This window comes from Aythya fuligula, chromosome 5 (genome assembly GCF_009819795.1).
Source record: "Aythya fuligula isolate bAytFul2 chromosome 5, bAytFul2.pri, whole genome shotgun sequence".
NCBI lineage: Eukaryota > Metazoa > Chordata > Aves > Anseriformes > Anatidae > Aythya > Aythya fuligula.
Window position 1 is genome coordinate 56,412,964 of NC_045563.1, and position 22,428 is coordinate 56,435,391.

A 22,428-nucleotide genomic window follows, 5' to 3' on the forward strand; every position below is an offset into this window, starting at 1 on the left:
CGTGGTCATGTTGGGCACGCAGCAATGCTGAGCCAGGCAAGTTTTGCAGCACTACTTCTCAACAGGTTGATTTTACTAGCTACTGCCTGCGTTCCTTCACCTCTATCAATAAAACCTGAACGTGTTGGAAGACACTGGACTGACTGCATTAGAAGTTAACTGGAAAAAAAAAAAAAAAAAAAAAAAAAAACACATTTTGAATATTAGAGTTCTAAATGAACTACATTTGGCCACTTTCATAGCATTTCAGTGACGACTCATTTGTTAAACAGCGGGCGACATATATCCATGCTCAAGAATATTGTTGGAATATGCACTTGGCACCTTGATAGTTGGATTTCCTTCCTGCTAATTATAAAACTCCATCTGAAATTGGTTTTCCTTTTTGAGGAGTACTCTTCTTAGAAGTATTGTTGTTACCTGTGACTAGTTGGCCAACAGAGGGAGCATGGAACAAACCGTGACTCTTACAAAACTACAGCTTAAGAAAAGTACCGATTAGCAGGGAAATGCTATCAAAAACATAAAATCATCCTCTGTATGACTTTCCAATATGTATCACATTTGAAGTTAAATACGGTACATAATGTCTTTTTTTTAAAGCGTTTGCTGTGTAAGAGCGCAAGCGCTTCTCTGAATGTTTTAATCATTTGCAGGCCCTGAGGCAGCATTAGTCAGAGATCACAGATCCACATGTAAACTGGCAGCTTACTTATTTTGCTGGCTATTCCTTCCCAAAGCTCTAACCACATTAATTATGCTCATTGTTGTCTACAATTTCATGCAAGTGCACCATTTTTAGCCTAAACTTCTGAAAAACAGAGATAAATAACAATCAATATTCATGTACCCTTTATTTGTTTTCAGTGTAACATTCCATGCTAATTGCAGATGGCTCTAATATTCATGAGTGTAAATATAAGAATTAACAACTCTGGGTGGTGGGTTTTCTCCTTTGTTTTTACATGTGAATATTTTGGCTTACAAAATTAACAGCATTACAGTAAATAATCCTCCCGTATTTTATACAAACTACATGTTTTCGATATACAAGGATTCTGTTTTTATTACAGTGACAATATACAACCATGTCTATTTACAATGCAAAAAGTATATAAACCATGTTTTAAACATTCTGCTACTGGCAGCCACTATTGTTTAGGAGGTAGCTTTAATTAACAAAATGAACTGAAGCCACATTTCCCATCATGTGTTCTATCAAATAATTTACAATACAAAGATAAAAATTCATTGTATGAACAGTATATACAGGTTAATTCTCAAAACAGCAATCTAGCTTTAAATCTTAAGAAGAATGTCTCCAGAGTAACTGGGATGGCAGTGAATTTGCTCTTGATTTATCATAGTTGAGGAACATAATTACCTAATCGAGCATTCATAACTCTGATATAATATAAATTGATCAGATTTCAAACTAAATCAACGAATCACTGATTGTACTTAAATCATTTGGGCCTCAAGACTTAAATGGTTTTAAAATAAAACACTGACTTACATGAAAATCAGTGACTCTGCACAGTGTACATCACACTCAGTAAAATAACTGGCAACAATATGTTTTGTTTTTTTTTTTTTAATTGTAAAATTCTTTCGTTTTCTCTCCATTTGCTAAAATCTCAGTCTATTCATAGATATTATTGGGGTGCACCAACATTCAACAGGCTGCGCAGTATTAGCCAGTCTTTTTCTGCAAGCACACGAGCTGTATACATTCACAGCACTGCTAATACACCACCCGATGCATCGATATTCCTCCTAACAGCGTGACCCTACTGCATAATACTGAAGAAAGTTGCTGTGTTTCACCTGAAGTAATGCATCGTCGCTGAAAAATGCATTCAGCCCTATTGTGCCTGACAGCTGTTAATATTGATGTTTCATAGTCTGCAGATATTGTGGATTACAACTGCTTTTGCTATAGCAATCTTTTCTTTGTCTAAAAAAGATCGAACATTGGCTTGAAATACAAAAGAAACACGGTATTACTATATTGCTCTCACAGTTATTATGGGAGAATTAATCCCTTTTTTTGGCCCTGCAGTAAAATTCATCCTGAGATTCAATGCTGAATACACTATACAAAGCTAGCAAGAGAGTTGTTTGCTTAATTATAGAAAAGTCACATTTAAAAATAATTTCTTTAATATTAACAGCTGTCCTTTATATTGTGCTTTGGCAGGAAAAAAATCATCAGAACTTACCTCACCACCAGCAGAAGTAAATACAACTGGAGCACAACATGGAAACAGACCACTAGGCATGTAAAAACCGTATAAAAGGAACCACTATTGCTTGGAAAGAGTAAAAATATTGGGTAACAAATTTGGTTTACCAATTATTTACAGTCAGGGCAATTTATTTATTCGTTTCATTATTTTTAAACGTATGGCTCAAGAAATTACTGCCCACTTCCCTTCTTTACAAACGACGCTAAACAACGATTACAAAAGTGCTTCCTGCTTGAGAAGGTCAAAACAGGTAACGGCCTACGAAGCGTTATACCTCTTCGTCAGAAGAGCTGACGGCAAAGCCTTTCAGTCTTTAATTCTGGGTATGTTGTAGGCATAGCGAACCAAAGGGAATCCTCGGCTTTGGTAGAAGCATGCGCGGCCGCACGCCTGCACTTGGTCTGAGCTGTCCGACACGAAGGAATCGTCCTCGTCCGCGTAGTCGGAGTGGGCAGACTGGGTGCCACAGTCCGACCAGTAGCCATCCGGCCTTTGGCAAGGCACCACTGCCAGCGTGGGGCAGCTGTGTGATTTGATTAAGTGTTTACATGGCACGGGCTTGGACAAGAGGAGCGATTCGCAGCACTCGCACACGGCAATGTTCCCCTGCAGATGGGTGTACATGCCACAGTCATAGTAAAAGTCCTGCGCCACGCAGCCCCCTTGGGTGTTGACAGAAATTGCTACCGCTCCGTTCTTCCTGGTCAAGTGGCGTCTGAGCAACTTCCAGTCTTCCTTGAACTTTGGATTGAAGAATACGTACAGAACTGGGTTCAGGCAAGCGGGTAACGGGAAGAATATCAGAGTAACAGACTTCATTATTTCAGGGCTGATAGAAATTGCAGTGATCAACGGTGCAAACGAGAAAAATGCAACAGGGCAGAAAAAGATGCAGTTCGTGAAGATTAGCCAAGCGACATGCTTAATCATGCTGGACTGTGAGTTTTCGGAGAGGTCCTCTTTTTCCAAGTTGCAGTAAAGTTTAGTGTAGATAATAGCCATTAGCAAAAACGCTAACGAATTCAGGAGCACTAAAGTTACCGTGAAGCCTAGTGAAGGCGTCTCTCCAGTGGGGAAGGGCAAGCAAAGGGGTGATGCCGAATACTCCACTTTATGGAAAAGTGGTAAGCATCCTGCTACCATAGCACACAGGAAAGCGAGGACTGCCGCAATCTGAAACTGTTTTTGCCGATTGCTTTTCCCCTTTTTAATGATCTCCTTCGCAGAGAAGCTCCGTTCAACGGCTGCCAGCATCAGGAAAAAAATGGCACTTTCTGATGAAAATACTGCGAGAAACCCAGCAACTCTGCAACCACTGCCAGTCTCCCACCATATGCCAAATTCAGCAAATCTTCCCCAAGAGACAGCATCCAAGAAAGTTAAAATACCGGTATAGACTCCCATGAATAAGTTAGAGACAGAAATCAGGCCTATAAACAGTTTGGAAGATGGCAATGGAGTACAAGATGCAAATATTGTTAACATGACAAGCAGGTTGAAGAACAAAGCAACCAAAAAAATAAACCAGACAGTCAGTCGAATCATCCAGCTTCCCAGTAAATATTCACAAGGCTTAAAAGCACCTAGAAGAAAAAAAAACAGAAGGACAACCAATTTAGGGAGAAAACTCGTGCCTTAATAAGCAAGATTTTCAAAGGTATTACAAGAGCCCTCCTCATTCATTAATTCATGAATAGAGTACCCAGCTGAACTGCTAAATAGGTCAGTTGAAAGTAAACTGCTCTGCTGAAGCTATTTACTAATTAATTATGCCTGAAATAATAATTACTGCAACGAATGGTCACTTGGGAATACTTTCTATAAACAAACTAGATAAACAAACCTAATTACCTCTCAGCTACTCAAAATAGCTTTTATTAGTGCCCCCTAAATACTTTTTAAAAAATATTTCATATTTCATAAAAAGGTTGATAACTAAATAAAACCAAAAGTTCAAAACCGACTTGTAAAAAAAAAATTCCTTTTCCTTTATAAGTAACATTTCTCTCAAAAAATGATTCACAAACATGCCTTCCGGAGTAGCTTTTGGTCACAAGGAAACATCTGTAAAACAGCCAACAAATTCAATTTATCAGCTTTAATAGGGACAGGAATTCACCACAGACCCTCTCTCCCACCCCCAGCACTGGAAGGCATTGAGAGTTTGCAGAGTCATAGGAAAAATTGGATTTTCTTCTTCTTTTGCCACTGAGGTGAAGAACTAAGTGATAAAAAACAGATAAATGAAATGTCTAATGATATAAAGCAAGATAAGGGGAAAAAAAGGTCACTGTTTCTGCTTACCCTTCTAATCCTTCTAATTGCTATTTATTCCATGGGGAAATCCCACTGATTTTATGTAACAATTAGAAGAGTTTAACCTCTCCTTCATCTCCATTAAGCGCTGCTAATTGTCCCAAACACAATACCGAGGGATCTCTTGTGCAGTCTGGCCCCCTGCGAGCTGAAGGCGAAGCAGAGGAACGCCAAACCACACTGCCGGAGCAGCTTCTGAGCCACGGCCACGCAGCCCTCAGCCCCACATGCCTCGTCCCCTCCTTCTAGGCAGGCGAAAGGTAAGCACAACCCATTCCTAACGCTGACTGCATGGAGAGATTAAACGTCAGGAGGAGAAACTCCCAAGGCCTAAAGCAACTTCCAGAAATAACTCAACTGACAAGTCCGGAAAGAATCTTTTTGTTTGTTTAAACGAGCAAGCTTCATTTCTGAGCAAGAAATAATGCTGTTAATTGGATTATCAGACCAGCAAAAACAGTAGTACAATCCCTTTTTTTGCAGGTATACTCCAATGAGCATCTCTTACTCAGGAAATTATTTCTGAAGTACATTCACCATGGACGTTCACCCTGGTCTAGTGGGAGGTGTCCCTGCATGTCGCAAGGGGTTGCAGATGATGGTCTTTCTTTTCTTCCCATCCAGACCATTCTATTGAGCAACATCTGCTAACCTCAATATACTTAAAAACAACTTCCTACTTAGGAAATTTAAAAATGCAAATTCTGTGTTTTGAAAATCAAACTGGTTTCTTTTCTATCTAGTAGCTGTATCATGGGTCATCTTTACACAACCAAAAATCTCCACCACACCTTTCTGTCATTCTCCCAACTCCCATTCTCGCTAACTATCATAGTACGAAGTTAGCCTCCTCTCCCACTAATATTCCCAACCCAGCAGGGACATTCATGCTATGAGTTTTGCTGCTTTCAGCGCTATGCTACTTAAGTGCCACTGTTCAGCAATCCATTCCTGCCATTAGGCAAGGTGGAAAGTGCTCTATGGGATGAGCAATGATTCAGAACTTCAGGTGGTGGGTGGAGTGTCCTACTTATTTTCCCTGCTGTGCTGTCGTCTGGTCATAAGTTGTTAGTATGGGAGGGACTGGTGAAAAACAAGTTAAATTGTGAACTTGTAAAACAAGCTCTTCATTCCCTTTAGAGTTACAGCATCTCTGGCATGGGCAAAAAGAGAGCTAAAGGCTTTAAAGATTTAACCCATATAACATAGCATCTGAACTCTCATTCTGTGAGCAGATCAAAAGCAAATAAGCAGCATTGGTTCAATTCACTCTCAGATCATACAGTTACATTAGTACCACCACAAAGTGACCTAGAAATCCTTGCAGTATTCTGTAGACTACAGACAGAGCTATCCCAAAAGATGAAGAGCAAACAGATGAAGTTTCATAACAGACATAAAATACCAGTAAAGGCAGAAAAAATGAAAACAGGCTTGAAAAACCCATGTTCATCCAGAACCAGCTTTCCTCAAAGCATACTCTCCCCCTTATCTACGTGTTCCTGTTTATGCAAACAGAAGGATACAAGATGTATAAAAGCTTCTCTCTTCTTGAGAGCCCATGGCAAAGGTGAGGAAGTAAGAGGCAGCATAGCCTGTGCTTTAGGGGCTGAGTGGAACCGTGTGTGGAAATGTGCAGAAGAAGGAAGATAAGCAGAAGGGGAGCAATGAAACTGCCTAGAATGAAAATATTCATCCGCGAGATCAAAGGCTTTCAACACTCCTGGACTGTTCAAGCCCAAATTGGAATAGTTCTGGTATGCCAATAAGAGTACTCATAGCACAGATATCTGTAGCAGTTTAAGATGCTACTCCAGCTACCTGTAACAGCCCTCTGCTGTCAATTAATGCTGCTAAGGCAGGACTGAGAGAACAGATCCCATGAGCATTCCTCATCCTCTCTCCTGCAAAAACATCAGGCTTAGCTTAAACCACAAATGACAGCAGTTTGATAAAAGCGCAGGCTAACTTCTCACTGGAGCAGATGAGCATTCATACAGTCCGCTCCACAAATACTTCCTTGGCAAGAGTAATGCAGAATTAGGGGGCAGTGCATCAAACACAGAAAGGTCCAAATATAAGTATCACAATCTAGCATGCTCTGTGTACGGAAACCAACTTGTTTTTTTTTGTAACATATTTCTTCCATACAAGCTGAGCCTATTCTTTGTGACTGCTTGTCCAAAACAATGGCATCAAATGAAGTTTCAGCCAAGCACTGCAGTTTAACCTTCTCTGTACAGAGGAAGAGAGGAATACAACACAATTCTGTTGACAGCTATTTGCATAACACCTTGCCTGAAGTTTGCCATGAGGCTAAAGCACTTTAAGAGATTTACCTGTTGCTGGTGTACAGTGAATAATAGTCTGTCCCAGTTCTGCATTTTCATCATTTCTCAGAACATCTGCATCAGCTGTACTCAAATAAAATGAAAACCAGGTTAGTTGCAGAAGGAAAAATAAAGAGGGAAATGCAACAAAGCTGCCTAGGATGGAAGTACAGCTTTGAAAGATCAAAGACCTAACACTTCACCAGCTTTCTAGCCTATAACAAGCGGAGCTGTTCCAGTTTGCCACAAGTGGTCCAATGCTCAGCGCAGAAACTGCTGCAACAGTGTAAGTTACTACTGCCCAGGGTAGCTACTCACAGTGTTTTGCAACACAACAGCAACATTTTTAAGCAACAGGGAAAAGATCTACAAGGCCTTGAACTAGATAGAGTAAGGACAAGCTCTCTGTACAGGAAGGCTGAAATACTGAGATCAATAAAACATCTTCTGCTCTGGCAGAAAATAATGGAAACAATCTGGCAGTGGGAAATAGTTTTAAACAACAGGCAGTTCTCACACATTTAGAAAGAACTTGGCATTGCCCACCCCACCTGGCCAGGAACTGCTAATCACTTTCACAGACGGTTTCAGTACCCCTATGAAGATGACATTTTCATTATTTTCTTACTCAAAGACAATAGACGTTTTATTTGGTCTAGTCTGGCCCAAAAAAACTATTGCTGTCCTAACACACATTCCTCACTAGGATAAGTACCCTTACCCTTCTCACGATCCACCAAGGTACCTTGATCTTGGTGACTGGAATCTTCAGCATCTGAGTTTAAGTAGGAGTCACAACCCCAAAACGCACAGCACTGGTAAGCGTACGGCACCGAGAGCGACCTGAAATACAGGCAGAACAATGAAGACTGTTACCTGCTGTAACTTTAACCAAGGTTACCACCTTTTAAAAAACATTAAGCGGCACACTTCAGTGCTAAAACAGAAGTATTTTGTCTGGTCACTAAGAAAAAAAATAAATTTTAAATTGCATCAGTTGTAACCACTTCTGATTAACTTTTTCACTGAGATAAAGGACAGGTGATGCATCCAAGTGTCGTCTACAGCAAGGAGTACCAAAATATTTTGTGACGTTTATCTCTTCGCTTTATTTTTCCTCCTTATACAAAGCAAATTCTGATCAATATTTTTGGTGTTACTGTACAAATTAAATCAAAAATTCATCAAGCAAGTTAATTAAAGCATAACTGTTTTGTAAGAAAGTTAAGTTTCCAAATGACCACAGCATTAAAAACGTATATTTCCTTTTCAGTTCATTTTGTTGACCAGAAAAAAAATATGTTTTGCTATTGTCTTTCTGTGTGTTTTCCAGAAATGGTACACGCTATTAATCTGGGTGGAAAAGAAATATAGGTGCACACAGAGTTTTTAAAAGTGCATATAAACAACTCAGTTATAGCAGAACAAAAGCTATTTTCTTCTGACTCAAGGCTACAATATCAACTATCTGCGGTGTTGTTCCTGAATTATGTTCTTGTAAGTATTTAGAAGGAACACTGGTCTGGAGGATCCCACAGTGCATTAGTTCTCAAGCACAGATCAAAAACAGCAACAATATAAAAATGTGTTGTTTCCACGGGATTGCCAAAGCTTGTCTTTAAGTCTGACACAGAACCCTCTATTAGCCTTACACAAATTAACAGTATCTTCATGCCCATTTTTCCACTGGACAGTATGGAAAACAATTTTAAACTACTTCTTCAGGATCAAAATATCAATGTGTACAAAGATCTTGCAAATGCAAACCAGTTCATCACTGTCTGATCCACCGCATATTGAAATCAGTAACAGGTTCCAATTTAAATGATTACTGTTACTCTTATATAATTTGCCTCCATGAATAAACAGCATATGTATGAAGTGTGGTGATTATGGAATCAGGCACCTGTGAGTCTGTTCCCGTTTTCCACGCACTGAAAGACAGATGTGCTCAGTTCAATAACAAATGGAATCCATCCAAACCACTAATCTAAAGTCAGCTGATTATATCTGCCTGAAAAGCGGTGGAGGAAAAATGTAACAGGTTCCAAGAAAATTGTCTACAAATGTTTTTTTCCATCAGAATAGTCAGGATACACCTTAATATACACCAATGTCAAGGCACTGCAGGACTCAGTGAAGGGCATGATCGTTTGTCATCAGTACTATCTAATAAACTGGCTTCATTTATTGTCACATTGCTTGTTACAGGCAAAGGAAAAGTGAGGCGCTCTGTAGTGTTGTTTACCAACGTACCGGAGCTTCGCAAAGTTCTTCGCTGCCAAAGCTTCTTTCAACTCAGAATTGCCTGCAAGTTTAAGCTGGTTCAGTCCACTTAATCCTTCAGTTGAAACTGAAGTGAGTTCATTGAAACTTAGGTCTCTGAAATATGAATATTAAGATAGCGTTACAACAAAGCAATTTTGAAGATCCTATAAGCGTACTTTGTAGGAGTAGGAAGTCTTTAAAGTCCCGCACCAAGGCTGTGGTCTGGGAAATGACTGTTGCTGCAGCAGGCACTTTTAAGAAGCATGCCTCATTTTACTGTGTCCTGCATGCATCCAGTTCACGAGAGGTTTCGTGATCCACATAGATGAAACAAATGATGGAGATGTACCAGTTTTAAGCTGAAAGCATTTACTATCTCAGCAATTTAATGGTAGAAAAATAAGAATAGCCTACTTACAGGTTAACAATAGCTCCAAGGGTGATGAAAGCTTCCTTGTGGATCTTATGGATCCGATTTCTACTGAGGTCACTGCAATGAATGCCAAGTAACATTATTTTAGCAGTTTCATCAAAACATTGCAAAAGTCATTATTCTGAGAAAAAAGCTAAGGTGACACACCCATTATATCTTTGTCAGAAAAACTGAATGACCCTCCCACCTCCCTTCTCTCCCCAGCTGGACAAGTGCAGTAGCAGCCTGATCTGTTGGCCAGTCCAACGTATTTGGCTTCATACCATTACCAAGGTAGCAGCTGTATCCCATTAATGCTCCTGTTCCCTTCCTTCCTTGGCCCTGGCAACTCAGCAAGGCAGAGGCAGGCTCTGGCATCACCCATTCCCAGGGTGAAGGTGCCAGCTAGATCACTTTGGTGACAACCGCACTTGCAGCAGGGCAAGTCAGAAGGGGTGGAGGAAGAGAACAGAAGAATAAGGAGAAGGGCATCTGCTTGGTTGGATTTCTAATTCCAGATTCAGCTCCTGCTGGACCACTATGACTTATAATTAAGACATTCCATTTAAATGACCTGTCAAATTCTTTTTTGTTTGTTTGTTTGTTTGTTTGTTTTTTGTTGTTGTTTGTTTTTTTTACTTATAATTGGAGTGTTTCTATATGATCTTCATACAGCTGATGTGAAGGTGTGAAGGTAGGGGTTAATTTTGTTTAGTGGTTTACTTCTCTTGAGGGAAGCAGATAGAATGCTCCAATACAAAGCATATAATGCTGAACAGTAGATTAGCCAAGAAAAATCTCTTTAGATACGCATACAAAAGCAAAACAAAGAATAAAGAACGGGACTGAAACTGGCTGCTGCTCGTATTTCTTGCACATTGTTTGCTTCACCTTAGGATCCAGCATACCTGGCCACCGGACGTAAACCAGATTCGTAACACCAAGCCCTGCTATCATTTTAGGAAGGAATCAAAAACATTATATTGTTTTACTCTGTATGCAGCTGTGTACACTTACAGGATACGAAGGGAGGACAGTCCTTGAAAGGTATCATCTGTGATTTCATGGATTTGATTATGCTGTAAGGAACTGCAAAGAAACACAGCTTTGTTGGCAAACCGGGCTGACTTCAAACCATGGAATAGCTTGGTGGCTGCTACTAAGTAGAATTAGCCTTACCAATGGCAAGATTTAGTTTCCCCTTGAAGGCAAACCATGTAGGTATCCGCTCTGCATTTCACGTTAGCTATGTTAGTACAATTATGAAGCTCTTTTATTAACACCTTTGCCCAATCCCAATTCACATCTCTTAGTGTTTAGAAGAGAACATCAAGGACGGGCTGTATTACTTCTAATTTACTTTATGAATTTTATTTTATTCATTACTTTATGAATTTTCAGGAGTCATAGAGATTTAATGCAATCCTACCTAATTCTGCAAGGAATCTTTAGGAGATTCAGGTGTGCTTTCTTTTTCTCAAAATACAGATTTTTGAAAGGAAAATGCAGATAAATGCTTCAAGAGCTAATGGCCAAATTAAATTATACTCCAATACATTTGCTCCCCACGTCCCTTCCAAACTCCCTTAAGCTCCCCTGTGTATACAGTAACAGCATGTTCTAACAAACACCACATCAGTGGTGCCTTTGTTGGAGACTAACAGGCTTCCTTCACACACAACAAGCTCTGAAGATGCTTTGCTCGATGTTCTACAGAAAAAGCGTGTACAATGAGCCCGAAGATGTCAGTGTAACAGCAAAGATCTGTGAGAAGTCTATTATCTCCCATCTCATTAAAAGTCAAGAAGATTAGGAACAGAGAGGTTTAAGAAGTAGGAACATAAGCACATGGAAAAATTACATAGGACCTAGAAATAAAACTTAGGAAGTTTTAAAGCAATGGAAAAACACAGATGGGTTTTGAGAACGGATGTGTCTTACAGGGACTACAAAAAAAAAAAAACAAACAAGTATTTTATCCAAGCACAGGCTGATAGTTGAACGCAACTGAAGAAGAGTGGAAGAAATAAGAGGCATGAAAGAAAACACTTAAGTGCTCGTTCCATTTATGCATATAGTAATACTTTATGAAATGTAGGATTCGTGCATCCTTTTTTTTTTTTTTTTCTTTTTTTTTTTGGTGATAAATGAACAATTAAACCTTAGCTGATTGAGGAAAACACAACTGGTTGAATTGTCTGTCCATCATGACAGGGTCATATTACTTCACTCTGGCCTTAATCTTCAAATTGTACTTACGCTCAAATATGAAGCAAAAACAACTCTGGAGAGCAGGACTCGATGTACTAGCTAAAGAAGTAATAAAATAACCAACATGTATTTCTACTTACATTTCTTCCAAGGAGTGGCAGCCCTTAAAACTTGGGAGGTCCTTTATATTGTTATAAGACAAGTCCCTTCAAAACAGAAAATGGGAGGAGGATGCTTAGTTTAACTCTGTTCTACCTGAAACATCTCATTGCTTGCAACCAAGTGGATTGGCAGGGAAAAAAACTTTTTAAAGAGGGAATTAAAAGCATCATCTGTGGAGACAGCTGCCCTGACTAGTCCTGTTGTGCATTTCAGCTATACGTGTTACATAAATACATCAACAAGTAACAGAAATAAGGCTATTTTAAACTCTGTAAAACATTGATTTATTGCCTTACACTTCATTCTTGTAACCTTGTTAAAAGCTACTTTTCTATCTCCCCCATCAACTCTCTGAATTAGGTGAACAAAATTATCATTGACTTTCCTGAAATATTCAACAAGTAATGTAAAGTGAGCAAGCATAATAAAAACAATCAACTGAAAACTCTATGTGGCAAACATTAACAACTGAAATTAGTGTTCTGCAATTGAAATGTAAGGGAGAAATAGGCTGTACCTCTGTAGTGGCTTCAACAGCTCATGTGATCCCTCCCAAACAACAGTTCTGATCCTATAGGCACTGCTTTTAGCTCTATGTCTGGATACACGCATACCCAAAAATCATACTGTACAAATTTCCTGAATTCTGAGAACTGTAATCTAAAAAGGTTTATTGATAAGCTGGCTTTTTAGGATGAACTGGATGGAGGGTATGTGATGCAGGAATTTGTTGCAAATTCTGATTTAGGGTACTGGTACCTCCCAGAATTTTCTGTGAAACTATGCAGCAAAAAAGGGAGACTAGAAACTTGCAAACAACCCTTTAAGTTCTGTTCAAAAGATAAGCGGGAATTTCAAAATAAGTCATGCATCATCATCCTCCTTCATCCCAATTTTTCTCCTGTAAAAAAAGGTATTTTACTCCTCCATTTCTCACAAAGTGCTGTTGTTCCATTTTTTCGTGTGCATCCTTTGTAAACATGGCTCTGGCCCCCTAATGATTTCACTTTCCAGTTTGTTCTTTTGCATTTATTTTCAGCACACCTTGCTTCTTCTGTTTTGCCTTTGCATTACTAGCTGAGCAAAACCTTTTCTTTAATTTAGCTCTACATCAAAACATTTTGATCAAGATGAGAATAGGAGCACAATGTGTACACTTACAGAGTTCGTAGCATCTTTTGCTCTTGGCACAAATTAACAGGAATACTGTTTATCTTGGTCCCTGTTAGAGTTCTAGGAAAAAAAAAATATATATATATATATATATATGTATAAAAATATTTGTATTGTTGATGATATAACAAAACTAGCATACATAGGAATGGAAGATGGTGTCTTAGCTGTCAGGTGCTAGATTCACCAACAAAGACATTTAGTGAGAGGAAGAGAACATATGTCCAAGATGCTCTCCAGACCCACTAAACTGCATTTCAATCATTTCACATGGGACAAACCCAAGAAATCATTGGAAATTATTTCTGCAGAATATACTTACAGGCTCTCCAGATTAATGGTTCCTGTCAAATTAGGAAACCACTGCACCATACTGGCACCCCGAATGACCCTAAAAAAAATCCCCACAAAAATTAGCTGTAAATTATTATGCAAATGAACTGTGACATGCAGTCTTGCTATCAGGTATATATTTTCACTAAGCAGACATTCTAACATCCTTATTATTTCTGCTTTATTGAAATTTTACACATGAAGATATTCTTCTAAGTGCTTCTTACACTAACAATGTGTTTAATAAATTACTTCTGTTAGCAATTAACTGGAACTAATCACATTGGAAAACATCATATCAAAACACATAGGAAAAGGGCCTAAACTCTCTGGTAGTTTGTAGCTCAAAGCTGGAACTCCATTTTGCTTACTCCTCACCCCCAGAACTGGTATTGTTTGAGAGCATGCACGCACTAACCTGCAAAATATTCTCACAATGTACACCCCTGTTCAAAAAACACCCAGGACATACTGGAGTTTGTTTAGGTAAGAACCTGAGCATTCGGCCTGAGGTTATGTCTTACGCAAGGTGATGAAGATTAAAAAAAAAAAAAACACAACAATGTTGTAAAGCATATTTAGCAGAGCTTCTTATGAAACTGGATGTTCCCAACCAAAACAATGCTTGTTAAAGCTAACTGCTGAAAAAAATTACACATTAAGAGGTAGAGGCAGTTGGGAAATGCAGTTATTTTGAGCTCTTAGCCACAACATTTCATATCAAATTATTGTACTATTTAGTTGAGGTGATACTTACAGGGAATGCAAATCTGACAGATTCTGAAATGCCGAGTTTCCCACAAAAGACAAAGGATTATCATACAAATGTCTGGGAAATGAAAAACATGTTTCAATCACTGTTCTTACAGTCACAGTCTGCTACAGACTAAAAATAGAAGCATGAAAATTACTTACATCGTTCTTAGAAGGGGGTTTCCTGCAAATGCACCATCAGGAATTATGGAAATGTAGTTACTGTGAAATGCCCTAAAGATATTAGCAAAGAAAACCCACATTTAGAAATATACCGCCAGTAGATTCAACCAACAGTCATCTTCTTTGTGTGGATACACTACACCTATTCAACTCCTAATCCTGCCAAAAGTTGGGTTGTAGTTAAATTGGAGTATGTAGGAGCAAGTTTGAAGGCGTAATTTTTGTCTACTCCATTTCAGCTATACTGAAAATATTTAAGTAGGAAGAAAATATTCTGTGTAAAACATGGCCTTATGCTTTCTCTCTTCTCTTCCCTTTTTAAGGAGGGAGCAAGGAAAATATGCACAATCAGTGAATATATAATTCTGCTATGGGAGGCCAAAACCAGCTCATGATTAAGATCTATGCTAATGGTACTCCTGAATAAATTCCTTGGTTATATAACTCCAAAATCATTTTCAATAGGTTCCCTCTGTAGCTGTTGATTATATTTTCCTTTAATTACAGCATCGCTTAGCATAACTTGATCTGATCTAGCCTGCTGCATAATCAGATGAGCATTCTTAAATCTGGGAATTTCTTTTCTCTTTTTATTTACAGAAAGGATAAAGAAAACAGTTTAAAAGGGATAATAGTTAATACTCACAACTCTTTTAGACTTGGGAGCGCTTTTATGGCTTCAGGGAACTCTACCATGTTGTTATAATTTAAATCCCTAGAAGAAACAAAGCCGAAAAGTTAGAAAATACTTATCATGGTTATGAACCAAAATCTTTTTTATTTTAGACAATTCAGTGAAAGTAAGAACTTTCAGAACATCTTTAACTAGACTACAGAATAACTTGATTTTAAACTTAGATTCAGTATTCTGATGTTTTACGTACTTTATAACCAGCTAATAACTTATGACATTTTTTTACAGCAAAGCTCAGTATTTTTCAGTACCTCATGGATTTCTCTTCAAATGAATTTACAGGACAATGAACTAAAATTTCAAAGAAACAATAACAAAAAAAAAATGTAGGCATACGATTACTCTTTATTAGCTTACTCTGACAACTTTTCTCTCTGATTTTATAAAATAAATAGCAAATAAGCCATTAGGCAATAGCAGACCTTGTAGCAAAACCAATTCTAAATATTAAAGAGAAGCATAGGTAAAGCCCATCACATCACGCTGACTCAGTGCATGTCAATGATACAGGCATGGACAGTTGACCTGTCACCATTCTAGCATTCTAGTTATGTCAGGACCTGCTATACACTTCTGCAGAAAGGATTGCTTATGAGAAACAAAACCATTTTTAGAGTCTCACATCAGCTGCATGCATTTACATAGTACCTGGTTATTATTACTTAATTTAATAACTGAAGGCTCCAGGAGAATAACAAGGTACTTGGAGTAAGCAACGTTCCTGGACTCCTCCAAACTCCTGATGTTAACAAAGGTTGTCAGTGGCTTTAGCATGTCCTTGCCCTCCTTCATTAATTTTAATTATTTAGCATTCTCTTAAGCATAACTAAAGGCACCGCTGAAGGAAACACTGCTTACTAGACATTCATTGAGCGAGCTGAAGGGAAACAGGGAGTGCAACTCAAGCAGCTGAAGGCCATTCCTCTCCTAGGAGGTTGAAAAGAGCCCAGACCCTGTCTTGACAGGCCACTATAGAAAAGTGGTGCTCGGGTACGTATAAATTGTCAGCAAGGACAACAGACCCGAGGCAAGGGGAAAGTGGTGCGGGTGCACCTGCGTCTCCTATTTCTGTCACAAGGAATGCAACGCTCAATGTTTCAGATAAAGCAGTCTATCAGTTTAACATTTGCCAGTATTTGAAGTGAACTCATGTCAGTCTCGAGAGGCTGGGAACCCAGGAGCTGAGGATCAGTATAGGAGCTGCTAGGACACTTGAGATAGAGAGTTTCTTTGGCAGGCAGTGGTGCCCATCCGGTAAGAGAGGAGGAGTGATGGAGAAACAGCCCACTGGGGCCCTCTGAGAAACCTCCTATTGACACACAACAGTTTTGACAGCGTATTTTAAATATGCTTAATCCTACGGTAAATCTGAGAAACAAATATTTGTCCCTTATCACATACAGGGCCACTCAAACACTTCTGATATATCCAGCTGACTCAGTGGAGTGCTATGCAAAGATACACCAGCTAGATCAGGACCAAGAACGTTAGAGCCACATCATCCTGCACGACATTTCACCCAGGCTAATATTTACCCGCTTCTCAACATAGTTAATTAGTTTTGGTGGAGCACTGCACTGATATTAGCCTTCACTTCCGAAATCTGAGCTGGACGTTAAGTGTTAGAGGTATGTGTTGTGCTGCACACATGCCTTGTTTGCAAAGTCTTCACCATAAAGTAAGCTCAATTAAGCTGTGAATGAGACAAATGACACTGAACAAAGAATTACTTTAAGAAGCATACTTACAAGGTTTCAAGGTTGTCTAATCCATCAAAACAGTGTTTTCCTATAGTTTTTATTTTATTATTATGAAGATGTCTAAAAAAGAACAAAACAAGAATGGGGATGAGTGAATAATTTCACATAAATTAACAAATTAGTAGATTATTCTATGAAATCAAGACAGTTAAAATGGTTTAGAAAAAACATTTCATGGGAAGGGTAATGCAGCAAAACGTCTTACACTTCAAGATAGAAATATCTCATCCTCATATGGGAACAGAATAGATTGCCTGCAGTCAAAACAACCTATTTTAAACCTTTACTCACTATCCAGAAGTGCAATTAAACATGATTTAAACATATAAATCAAAATATGATATCAGGATATACGGGAACTTCACTACCCATAGCACTTTTGACTTTCTGTGTAGGAGAAAGTCTTTAGCAAACCTTCAGCAGACTGTCGAGTATCCATGATAACAACTTGCACTGGTGGTATAGGCTGCGACTAGACAATTGAGCTAAAACACAGCCAAATACCATTTTCAGGCCATCCTAGATAAATCGAAGCTCTAACCGGGGACAATCCAAGTGACCCGTGAAGCAAAGTAAGAAATACTCACAGAACAACAAGACTTGACAGGTTTGTAAATGCATAGTCAGGAATGTGCGTTATTTTGTTAAGGGCCAGCGTCAACGCCTGCAGAGAGGGGAGGTTGCTGAGCGGATGAATGGGGACTTCTGTCAGACTGTTGTCATCCAGCCAGAGGTGACGCAACTGCACCAGGCCCTCAAAACTGTCCTTTGGTACGGCTGTGATGTGGTTCGCATCTAAACGCCTAGATTGAAACAGAAAGAGTTTGCACGGTAAAGCCACAAACTGCAAAGCAGCAAAAAGGCAGATTCAAGCCCTATTATTCCTGAACATTTTTTAAACACGTTGTACTGAAATATTTTAATACTGCTAAGTTTGAAAGTTTACTGAAGTGACGCGTGAACACTCTTCCAAGTCACGTGAAGAACCCATAAAAGAAAGCTTCATAAAAATGTCTTCTCGGACGTTTTTAATAAAACATTTTAACAAATTCATATGCTTACAATGAGCTTACCCAAGTCAATTGGTAACTACAGAAGTCTCCTCCCCACAAACCCTCCAGCTCCTGTAGGTACCTCACTGGAACAAGATGTTGAAAGGTGCTTGATATCGTACCACAGATTGCAGAGAGTTACTCCTTTGAACAATTATCCCTGTACCTCCCTTGTCATAGCGCTGTACCCTGTCATACGTATTGTCTCGGGGGACTGCTACACACCTTCAGTGACTAAAGGAAAGCAATTATCAAATGCAGTTCTTGAACAAAGTCAGTTATGAACCATGTTGGCAAATGAAACTTTACACCATCAGCCAAAACAGAGAAATATCTTTCAGTTTGAGAGCTGATCCCTTCTGTCACGCTCCACAAAAAATGCAAACCAGAACACTAGCACGGGTAAGTGTTGGACATTATTGCCTTCACATTTTTTCCCTAAATTAACTCTGATTGCAAATATTAGTGGAAGCAACAGATGTAGAAAATGGCTTTGCTGCCTTTCAAAAAGAGCTGCAGCAGATGTATGACAATTAGCCCCGTTACAACTACTCGCTCACGTATGCTCTTGTGTTTCATAGCTTCTTCAGGTTTCAAAGCATCAAAAAAACAACAACAAAAAGAACTCCACACCTGGAAGAACTCCACACTCCTCCACCTTGGAGGGCAAAGGCAGGTCCTCAGCCTGGGCTCCAGCTGTGAACCCTCACGATAGAGGTGCAGGTGCTACTCACAGCCCCACCACAAATCCTCATCCACGCAGTACTCTGCGCTCCCTGTCCGATGCCTGGCTTTGGCAGTGACAACAGAAACTCTTATGCAAAAATACATGTGCTTTTCCCTCGTGCAACATGCTCTGAATCAACTTGCTTTTTCACCTTCCTATTTCAGCAGCGCGGTGACTTGGATAGCATCACTGGCAGCCACAGCGGGCAGAAGGTACAGACAGGGCCTGGTTTGGGTTTGCCCGGGCCTGGTTTGGGTTTGCCCATGCTTTGCTACATAACCAGCTGTGTCAGGGACAAAAATGGAAAAATATCCAGAATAAAAGCTTACATTTGGGTGTACACGGACAGAAGCCCCACAAATGGGCAGCTGCGAGGGATGACTCAGGAAGAAGCAGAAAACATTAATAAAGCACTATTCTTACTAAGTGGAGGAGATGAAAGGCAAGCAATGATAACCCACAAGATGGAAAAAGAAAACAAAACAAAAAAAAAAAAAGATAACAAAAATAATTATATATAAAAAAAGAAAACAAAACAGAAAGAAAACTAACAAATTGAGTCTGCATAGGGCTAAGAGTGACTGGCATTCTGTCTTCTACAGGTCAACACAGAGCTGAAACCTGGTGACTTCACTGCAAACGTGGAAGAAAACACCTTGCATAACTACCTTGAGACGACTGGCGTACCAGTTGTGTTATGTATGCTGCTGTCTGGGGAGACAAAACTCGTATGCACTCCATTAACGCTGATGCTTATTATGATACAAACCAGCACAGCACGGGTTGGGAGTTATATTAAGCACGCACTGCGTTTCTGAAGCCATGATCAGACATGCTCTTGAAAATCTAGCCGGATCAGTTTAAGAAGTCATTGCCTGCAGCCATTCATCCTGGCCCTCTCGGCAGGCGCAGGATGGCCCAGGTGACTGCTCCACGTTTGTTCCTGTGCACGGTCACCACGGCTCCAGTAATCACGAGGGGGCTTCTGGGCTCTCTCCTCTTTCACCGTGTACCAGAGCAGATGAAGAGCAGCCAGCCCAGCTCACTGTACTCTACTGGGAAGGCAGAAAGGGCCAAGAGAAGGGGAGGTGTTTCTGCACATTGCTCCACCTGCAGTCAGCTGGAAACATCTCATTTCAGCCTAGCTTACAGCACTGCGCATACCTGTGAGGATACATTTTATTGCATCTAAATCCACCTTGAACAATTAAGATGTTAAAGTTTTGGGTTTACCAAAGTGGTCAGCATTAGCCTAATTATTTTCTCTCCGAAATGTAAAATACATGGTGACTTCAAAGAAAGAAGAAAAGCCTGATCATACAGTCTTAAGAAATCTCTACATAATATCCATAAGGCATTAATGCCCTTCCTCTACTTCTGTGAAAGAGGGTCTTGCTGTTGTGCTGTACATGGTTTGAATATTCCCAGTTATTTGGAGAAACATGTCAGCACCTCAAGTTCCATATAATAACAAGTCAAGAAATGCAAAAAAATTAAGCAACAAATACACTGATATAAGCAGGAATTTACAAAACTGCAGCCAAAGGGCCCTTTCCTAAGACGAGGGAGGTGCCATTAACTCTAAAGCTATATATCAAAGAGCTAACTCCTATGGTTCATATATTGGCATCCCCTTATCAGTTGCCCCATGGTCTGACAGGTGTGTACACAATTCTGTTTGAATGCTTTTAGCGTGCTTCAAGACTGGAACATTTCAGAGAAATTAAATGTCTGGTGATAATTAAAAAAAAAAAGGGGGGGGGAGCAGGTAGAGAAAAAAAGCCTGGGGCTCTGCTGCAGAAAAAAAAAAAATAGAAATTACCTGTCTTTCTTCTCCCTCCTGAATTCACACACCTCCCTGAAGATCAAAAGAGTTATTTTCCAGTGGAATAAATATATCCGAGTCTTCTCTTCAACTGATTTTTCTATTATTATTTTTGTAAGAGAAGCAACACACCCCGAGAGGCAGGCGGCGCTTAGTCCCTGTCACTACCTGTCTCCGCCTATGCTTGTACTTCCACTGTGCTCCTTACTAAATTCCACTTATCCAAGAAGATTTGGGCAAAAACACACAAAACAACCACACAAGCAGACAACAACAACAAAACCCAGAGAAATCCCAGGCCTGGGTCTGTCCCTCCGGCCGCCCACCAGAGGCGGGTGGCAGAAGGATGGACACACAGGGCGAGGGAGGTCACCGAGGTGCTCCCCTGGTCAGGACCTTGGCCGTGCTCTTAGCCCCATCCAGACCCCATGTAACTCCACATCGGGGTCGTATGCTGATGGCTCTCCACAGCCCTTCATTCTCTAATTTTCATCTTCTGCCCCCAGCAGTAAAACCGAGGGGGGAGAGGCAAAACAGGCACCGTTCCCATGGAGCAGGAGAGCGGGTGGAAGACAGAAAGGGCATTTTTCTTGCTCTCTGTGGCTTCTTGGCATAGTCTAACCAAGAGCAATGTCTGAACTGAGCTGGAAGTAATTACTGATGCCAAATCATAAAGCCCTAGTTAAGCAGGCAGACGGGGCAGCATGCTGTGATGGGTTGTGTCCCCCCATACGTAGCAGCTGCCCGCTCTGCGAGTCTGAAGAGCACTGTGCCGGCCCCAGCTCCTCCCAAAAGCCATCGGACATCTCAACAAAATAGCTGAAAATGGAAGTTTTGCATAGTGCTTTTGTTGAGCTGCATTTACAGCTTTAAAGGGAAAACCTGGGATTCATAAAGGTAACAGGACCAAGTATAACATCAAAAGAACAAATTGGTATTACTAGGGGTACACAAAACATAATTTATTGGAGCTCGATTTCTGTTATTAGTTCTCAGACCTCGAGATTTATTTTTAATTCAGCCATTTTTGTCGCATTCACAGTTTGTGTTCCTTCATTCCTCTTGGTGTACACCTGATATGCCACAGTTATTCTAACTTTCCCCCCGGTAAAATTCAAGCTTATCTATGTTAATTCCACTGCGGAAATCACAGCTGTGATGCTTCTGTATTACGTGGCATGCACACAACGGTGTACTTCATGAACCAACTGAAAAGCAAAACCAGAATATTTGACAGCTTCCATAAAATCGTGCAATTCAGCACCACACCTCTTCTTTCCGATGGGATGAGAGTATTCACTGACACTAATAGCTAACAAAGTACAAGAACTCTTCTTTGCTGTTTAGACTGACCTTTAACAAAGTCTGTCCTTTTCCATTGTTTTTAAGGATGTTCTATGGTCTTGAAATCAGCTTGCAGCATATACTTGAATTCCTTCATCTTTCAAAAGCTGCTCCAGTTCCAGCTGCCCTATAAGCACTGACTTGTGAGAGGCCTTCAAATTTTAGTCTCTACGTTCAGAGTTGACCTTCTGAGCCGTCATCTTCATTTTTATTCCCTGTCGGGTTTGTGTCCTCACACAAATTCCAACAAGTGCACAAGAAGAAAGAGCAGGAGCACGACAAAAGCCTATACATTCAGCGTGCCTATACATCTCACGGGAGTTTTTAACATATTGTTAGAACAGGTAAAGAACAAAGCAAATGAAATATCTACAAACAATTAACTTCACATTAAGGAAACCGTAAAACTAATAAGAACTCCTACCTTAATTCAAATGAACACGAGTTCCAAAGTCTAACTAACACCTAAGCGAGTGTGTGTACGTGAATTATACGAGCACACGTAACATTACCATTCTGAGTCCAGTATCTATATCTTAAATTTTCTTAAAAACTCTGTGCTGAAAGCCTCAGGCCAGGCCTGCCAGGAGCATGCTGGTGTGTGGCATGCCAATGGCATGCCATCCAGCTTTCTGA

General features: G+C 39.9%; 1 protein-coding gene across 1 annotated transcript in view; it reads right to left on the reverse strand.

The window, feature by feature from the left end:
* Positions 1-852: 852 nt before the first annotated feature.
* Positions 853-22,428, reverse strand: part of LGR4 (leucine rich repeat containing G protein-coupled receptor 4) — a 73,451-nt gene continuing 51,875 nt past the window's right edge. Inside the window, exons 5-18 of the mRNA XM_032188987.1 lie at positions 17,432-17,647; positions 16,833-16,904; positions 15,037-15,105; positions 14,370-14,441; positions 14,212-14,283; positions 13,444-13,512; positions 13,110-13,181; positions 11,927-11,992; positions 10,593-10,664; positions 9,582-9,653; positions 9,152-9,277; positions 7,617-7,738; positions 6,905-6,979; positions 853-3,832 (exon numbers count right to left, since the gene is read on the reverse strand). Coding sequence (XP_032044878.1) covers positions 2,556-3,832; positions 6,905-6,979; positions 7,617-7,738; positions 9,152-9,277; positions 9,582-9,653; positions 10,593-10,664; positions 11,927-11,992; positions 13,110-13,181; positions 13,444-13,512; positions 14,212-14,283; positions 14,370-14,441; positions 15,037-15,105; positions 16,833-16,904; positions 17,432-17,647 — 2,452 coding nt within the window. The 3' untranslated portion in view covers positions 853-2,555. The remainder of the gene's footprint in view (positions 3,833-6,904; positions 6,980-7,616; positions 7,739-9,151; positions 9,278-9,581; positions 9,654-10,592; positions 10,665-11,926; positions 11,993-13,109; positions 13,182-13,443; positions 13,513-14,211; positions 14,284-14,369; positions 14,442-15,036; positions 15,106-16,832; positions 16,905-17,431; positions 17,648-22,428) is intronic.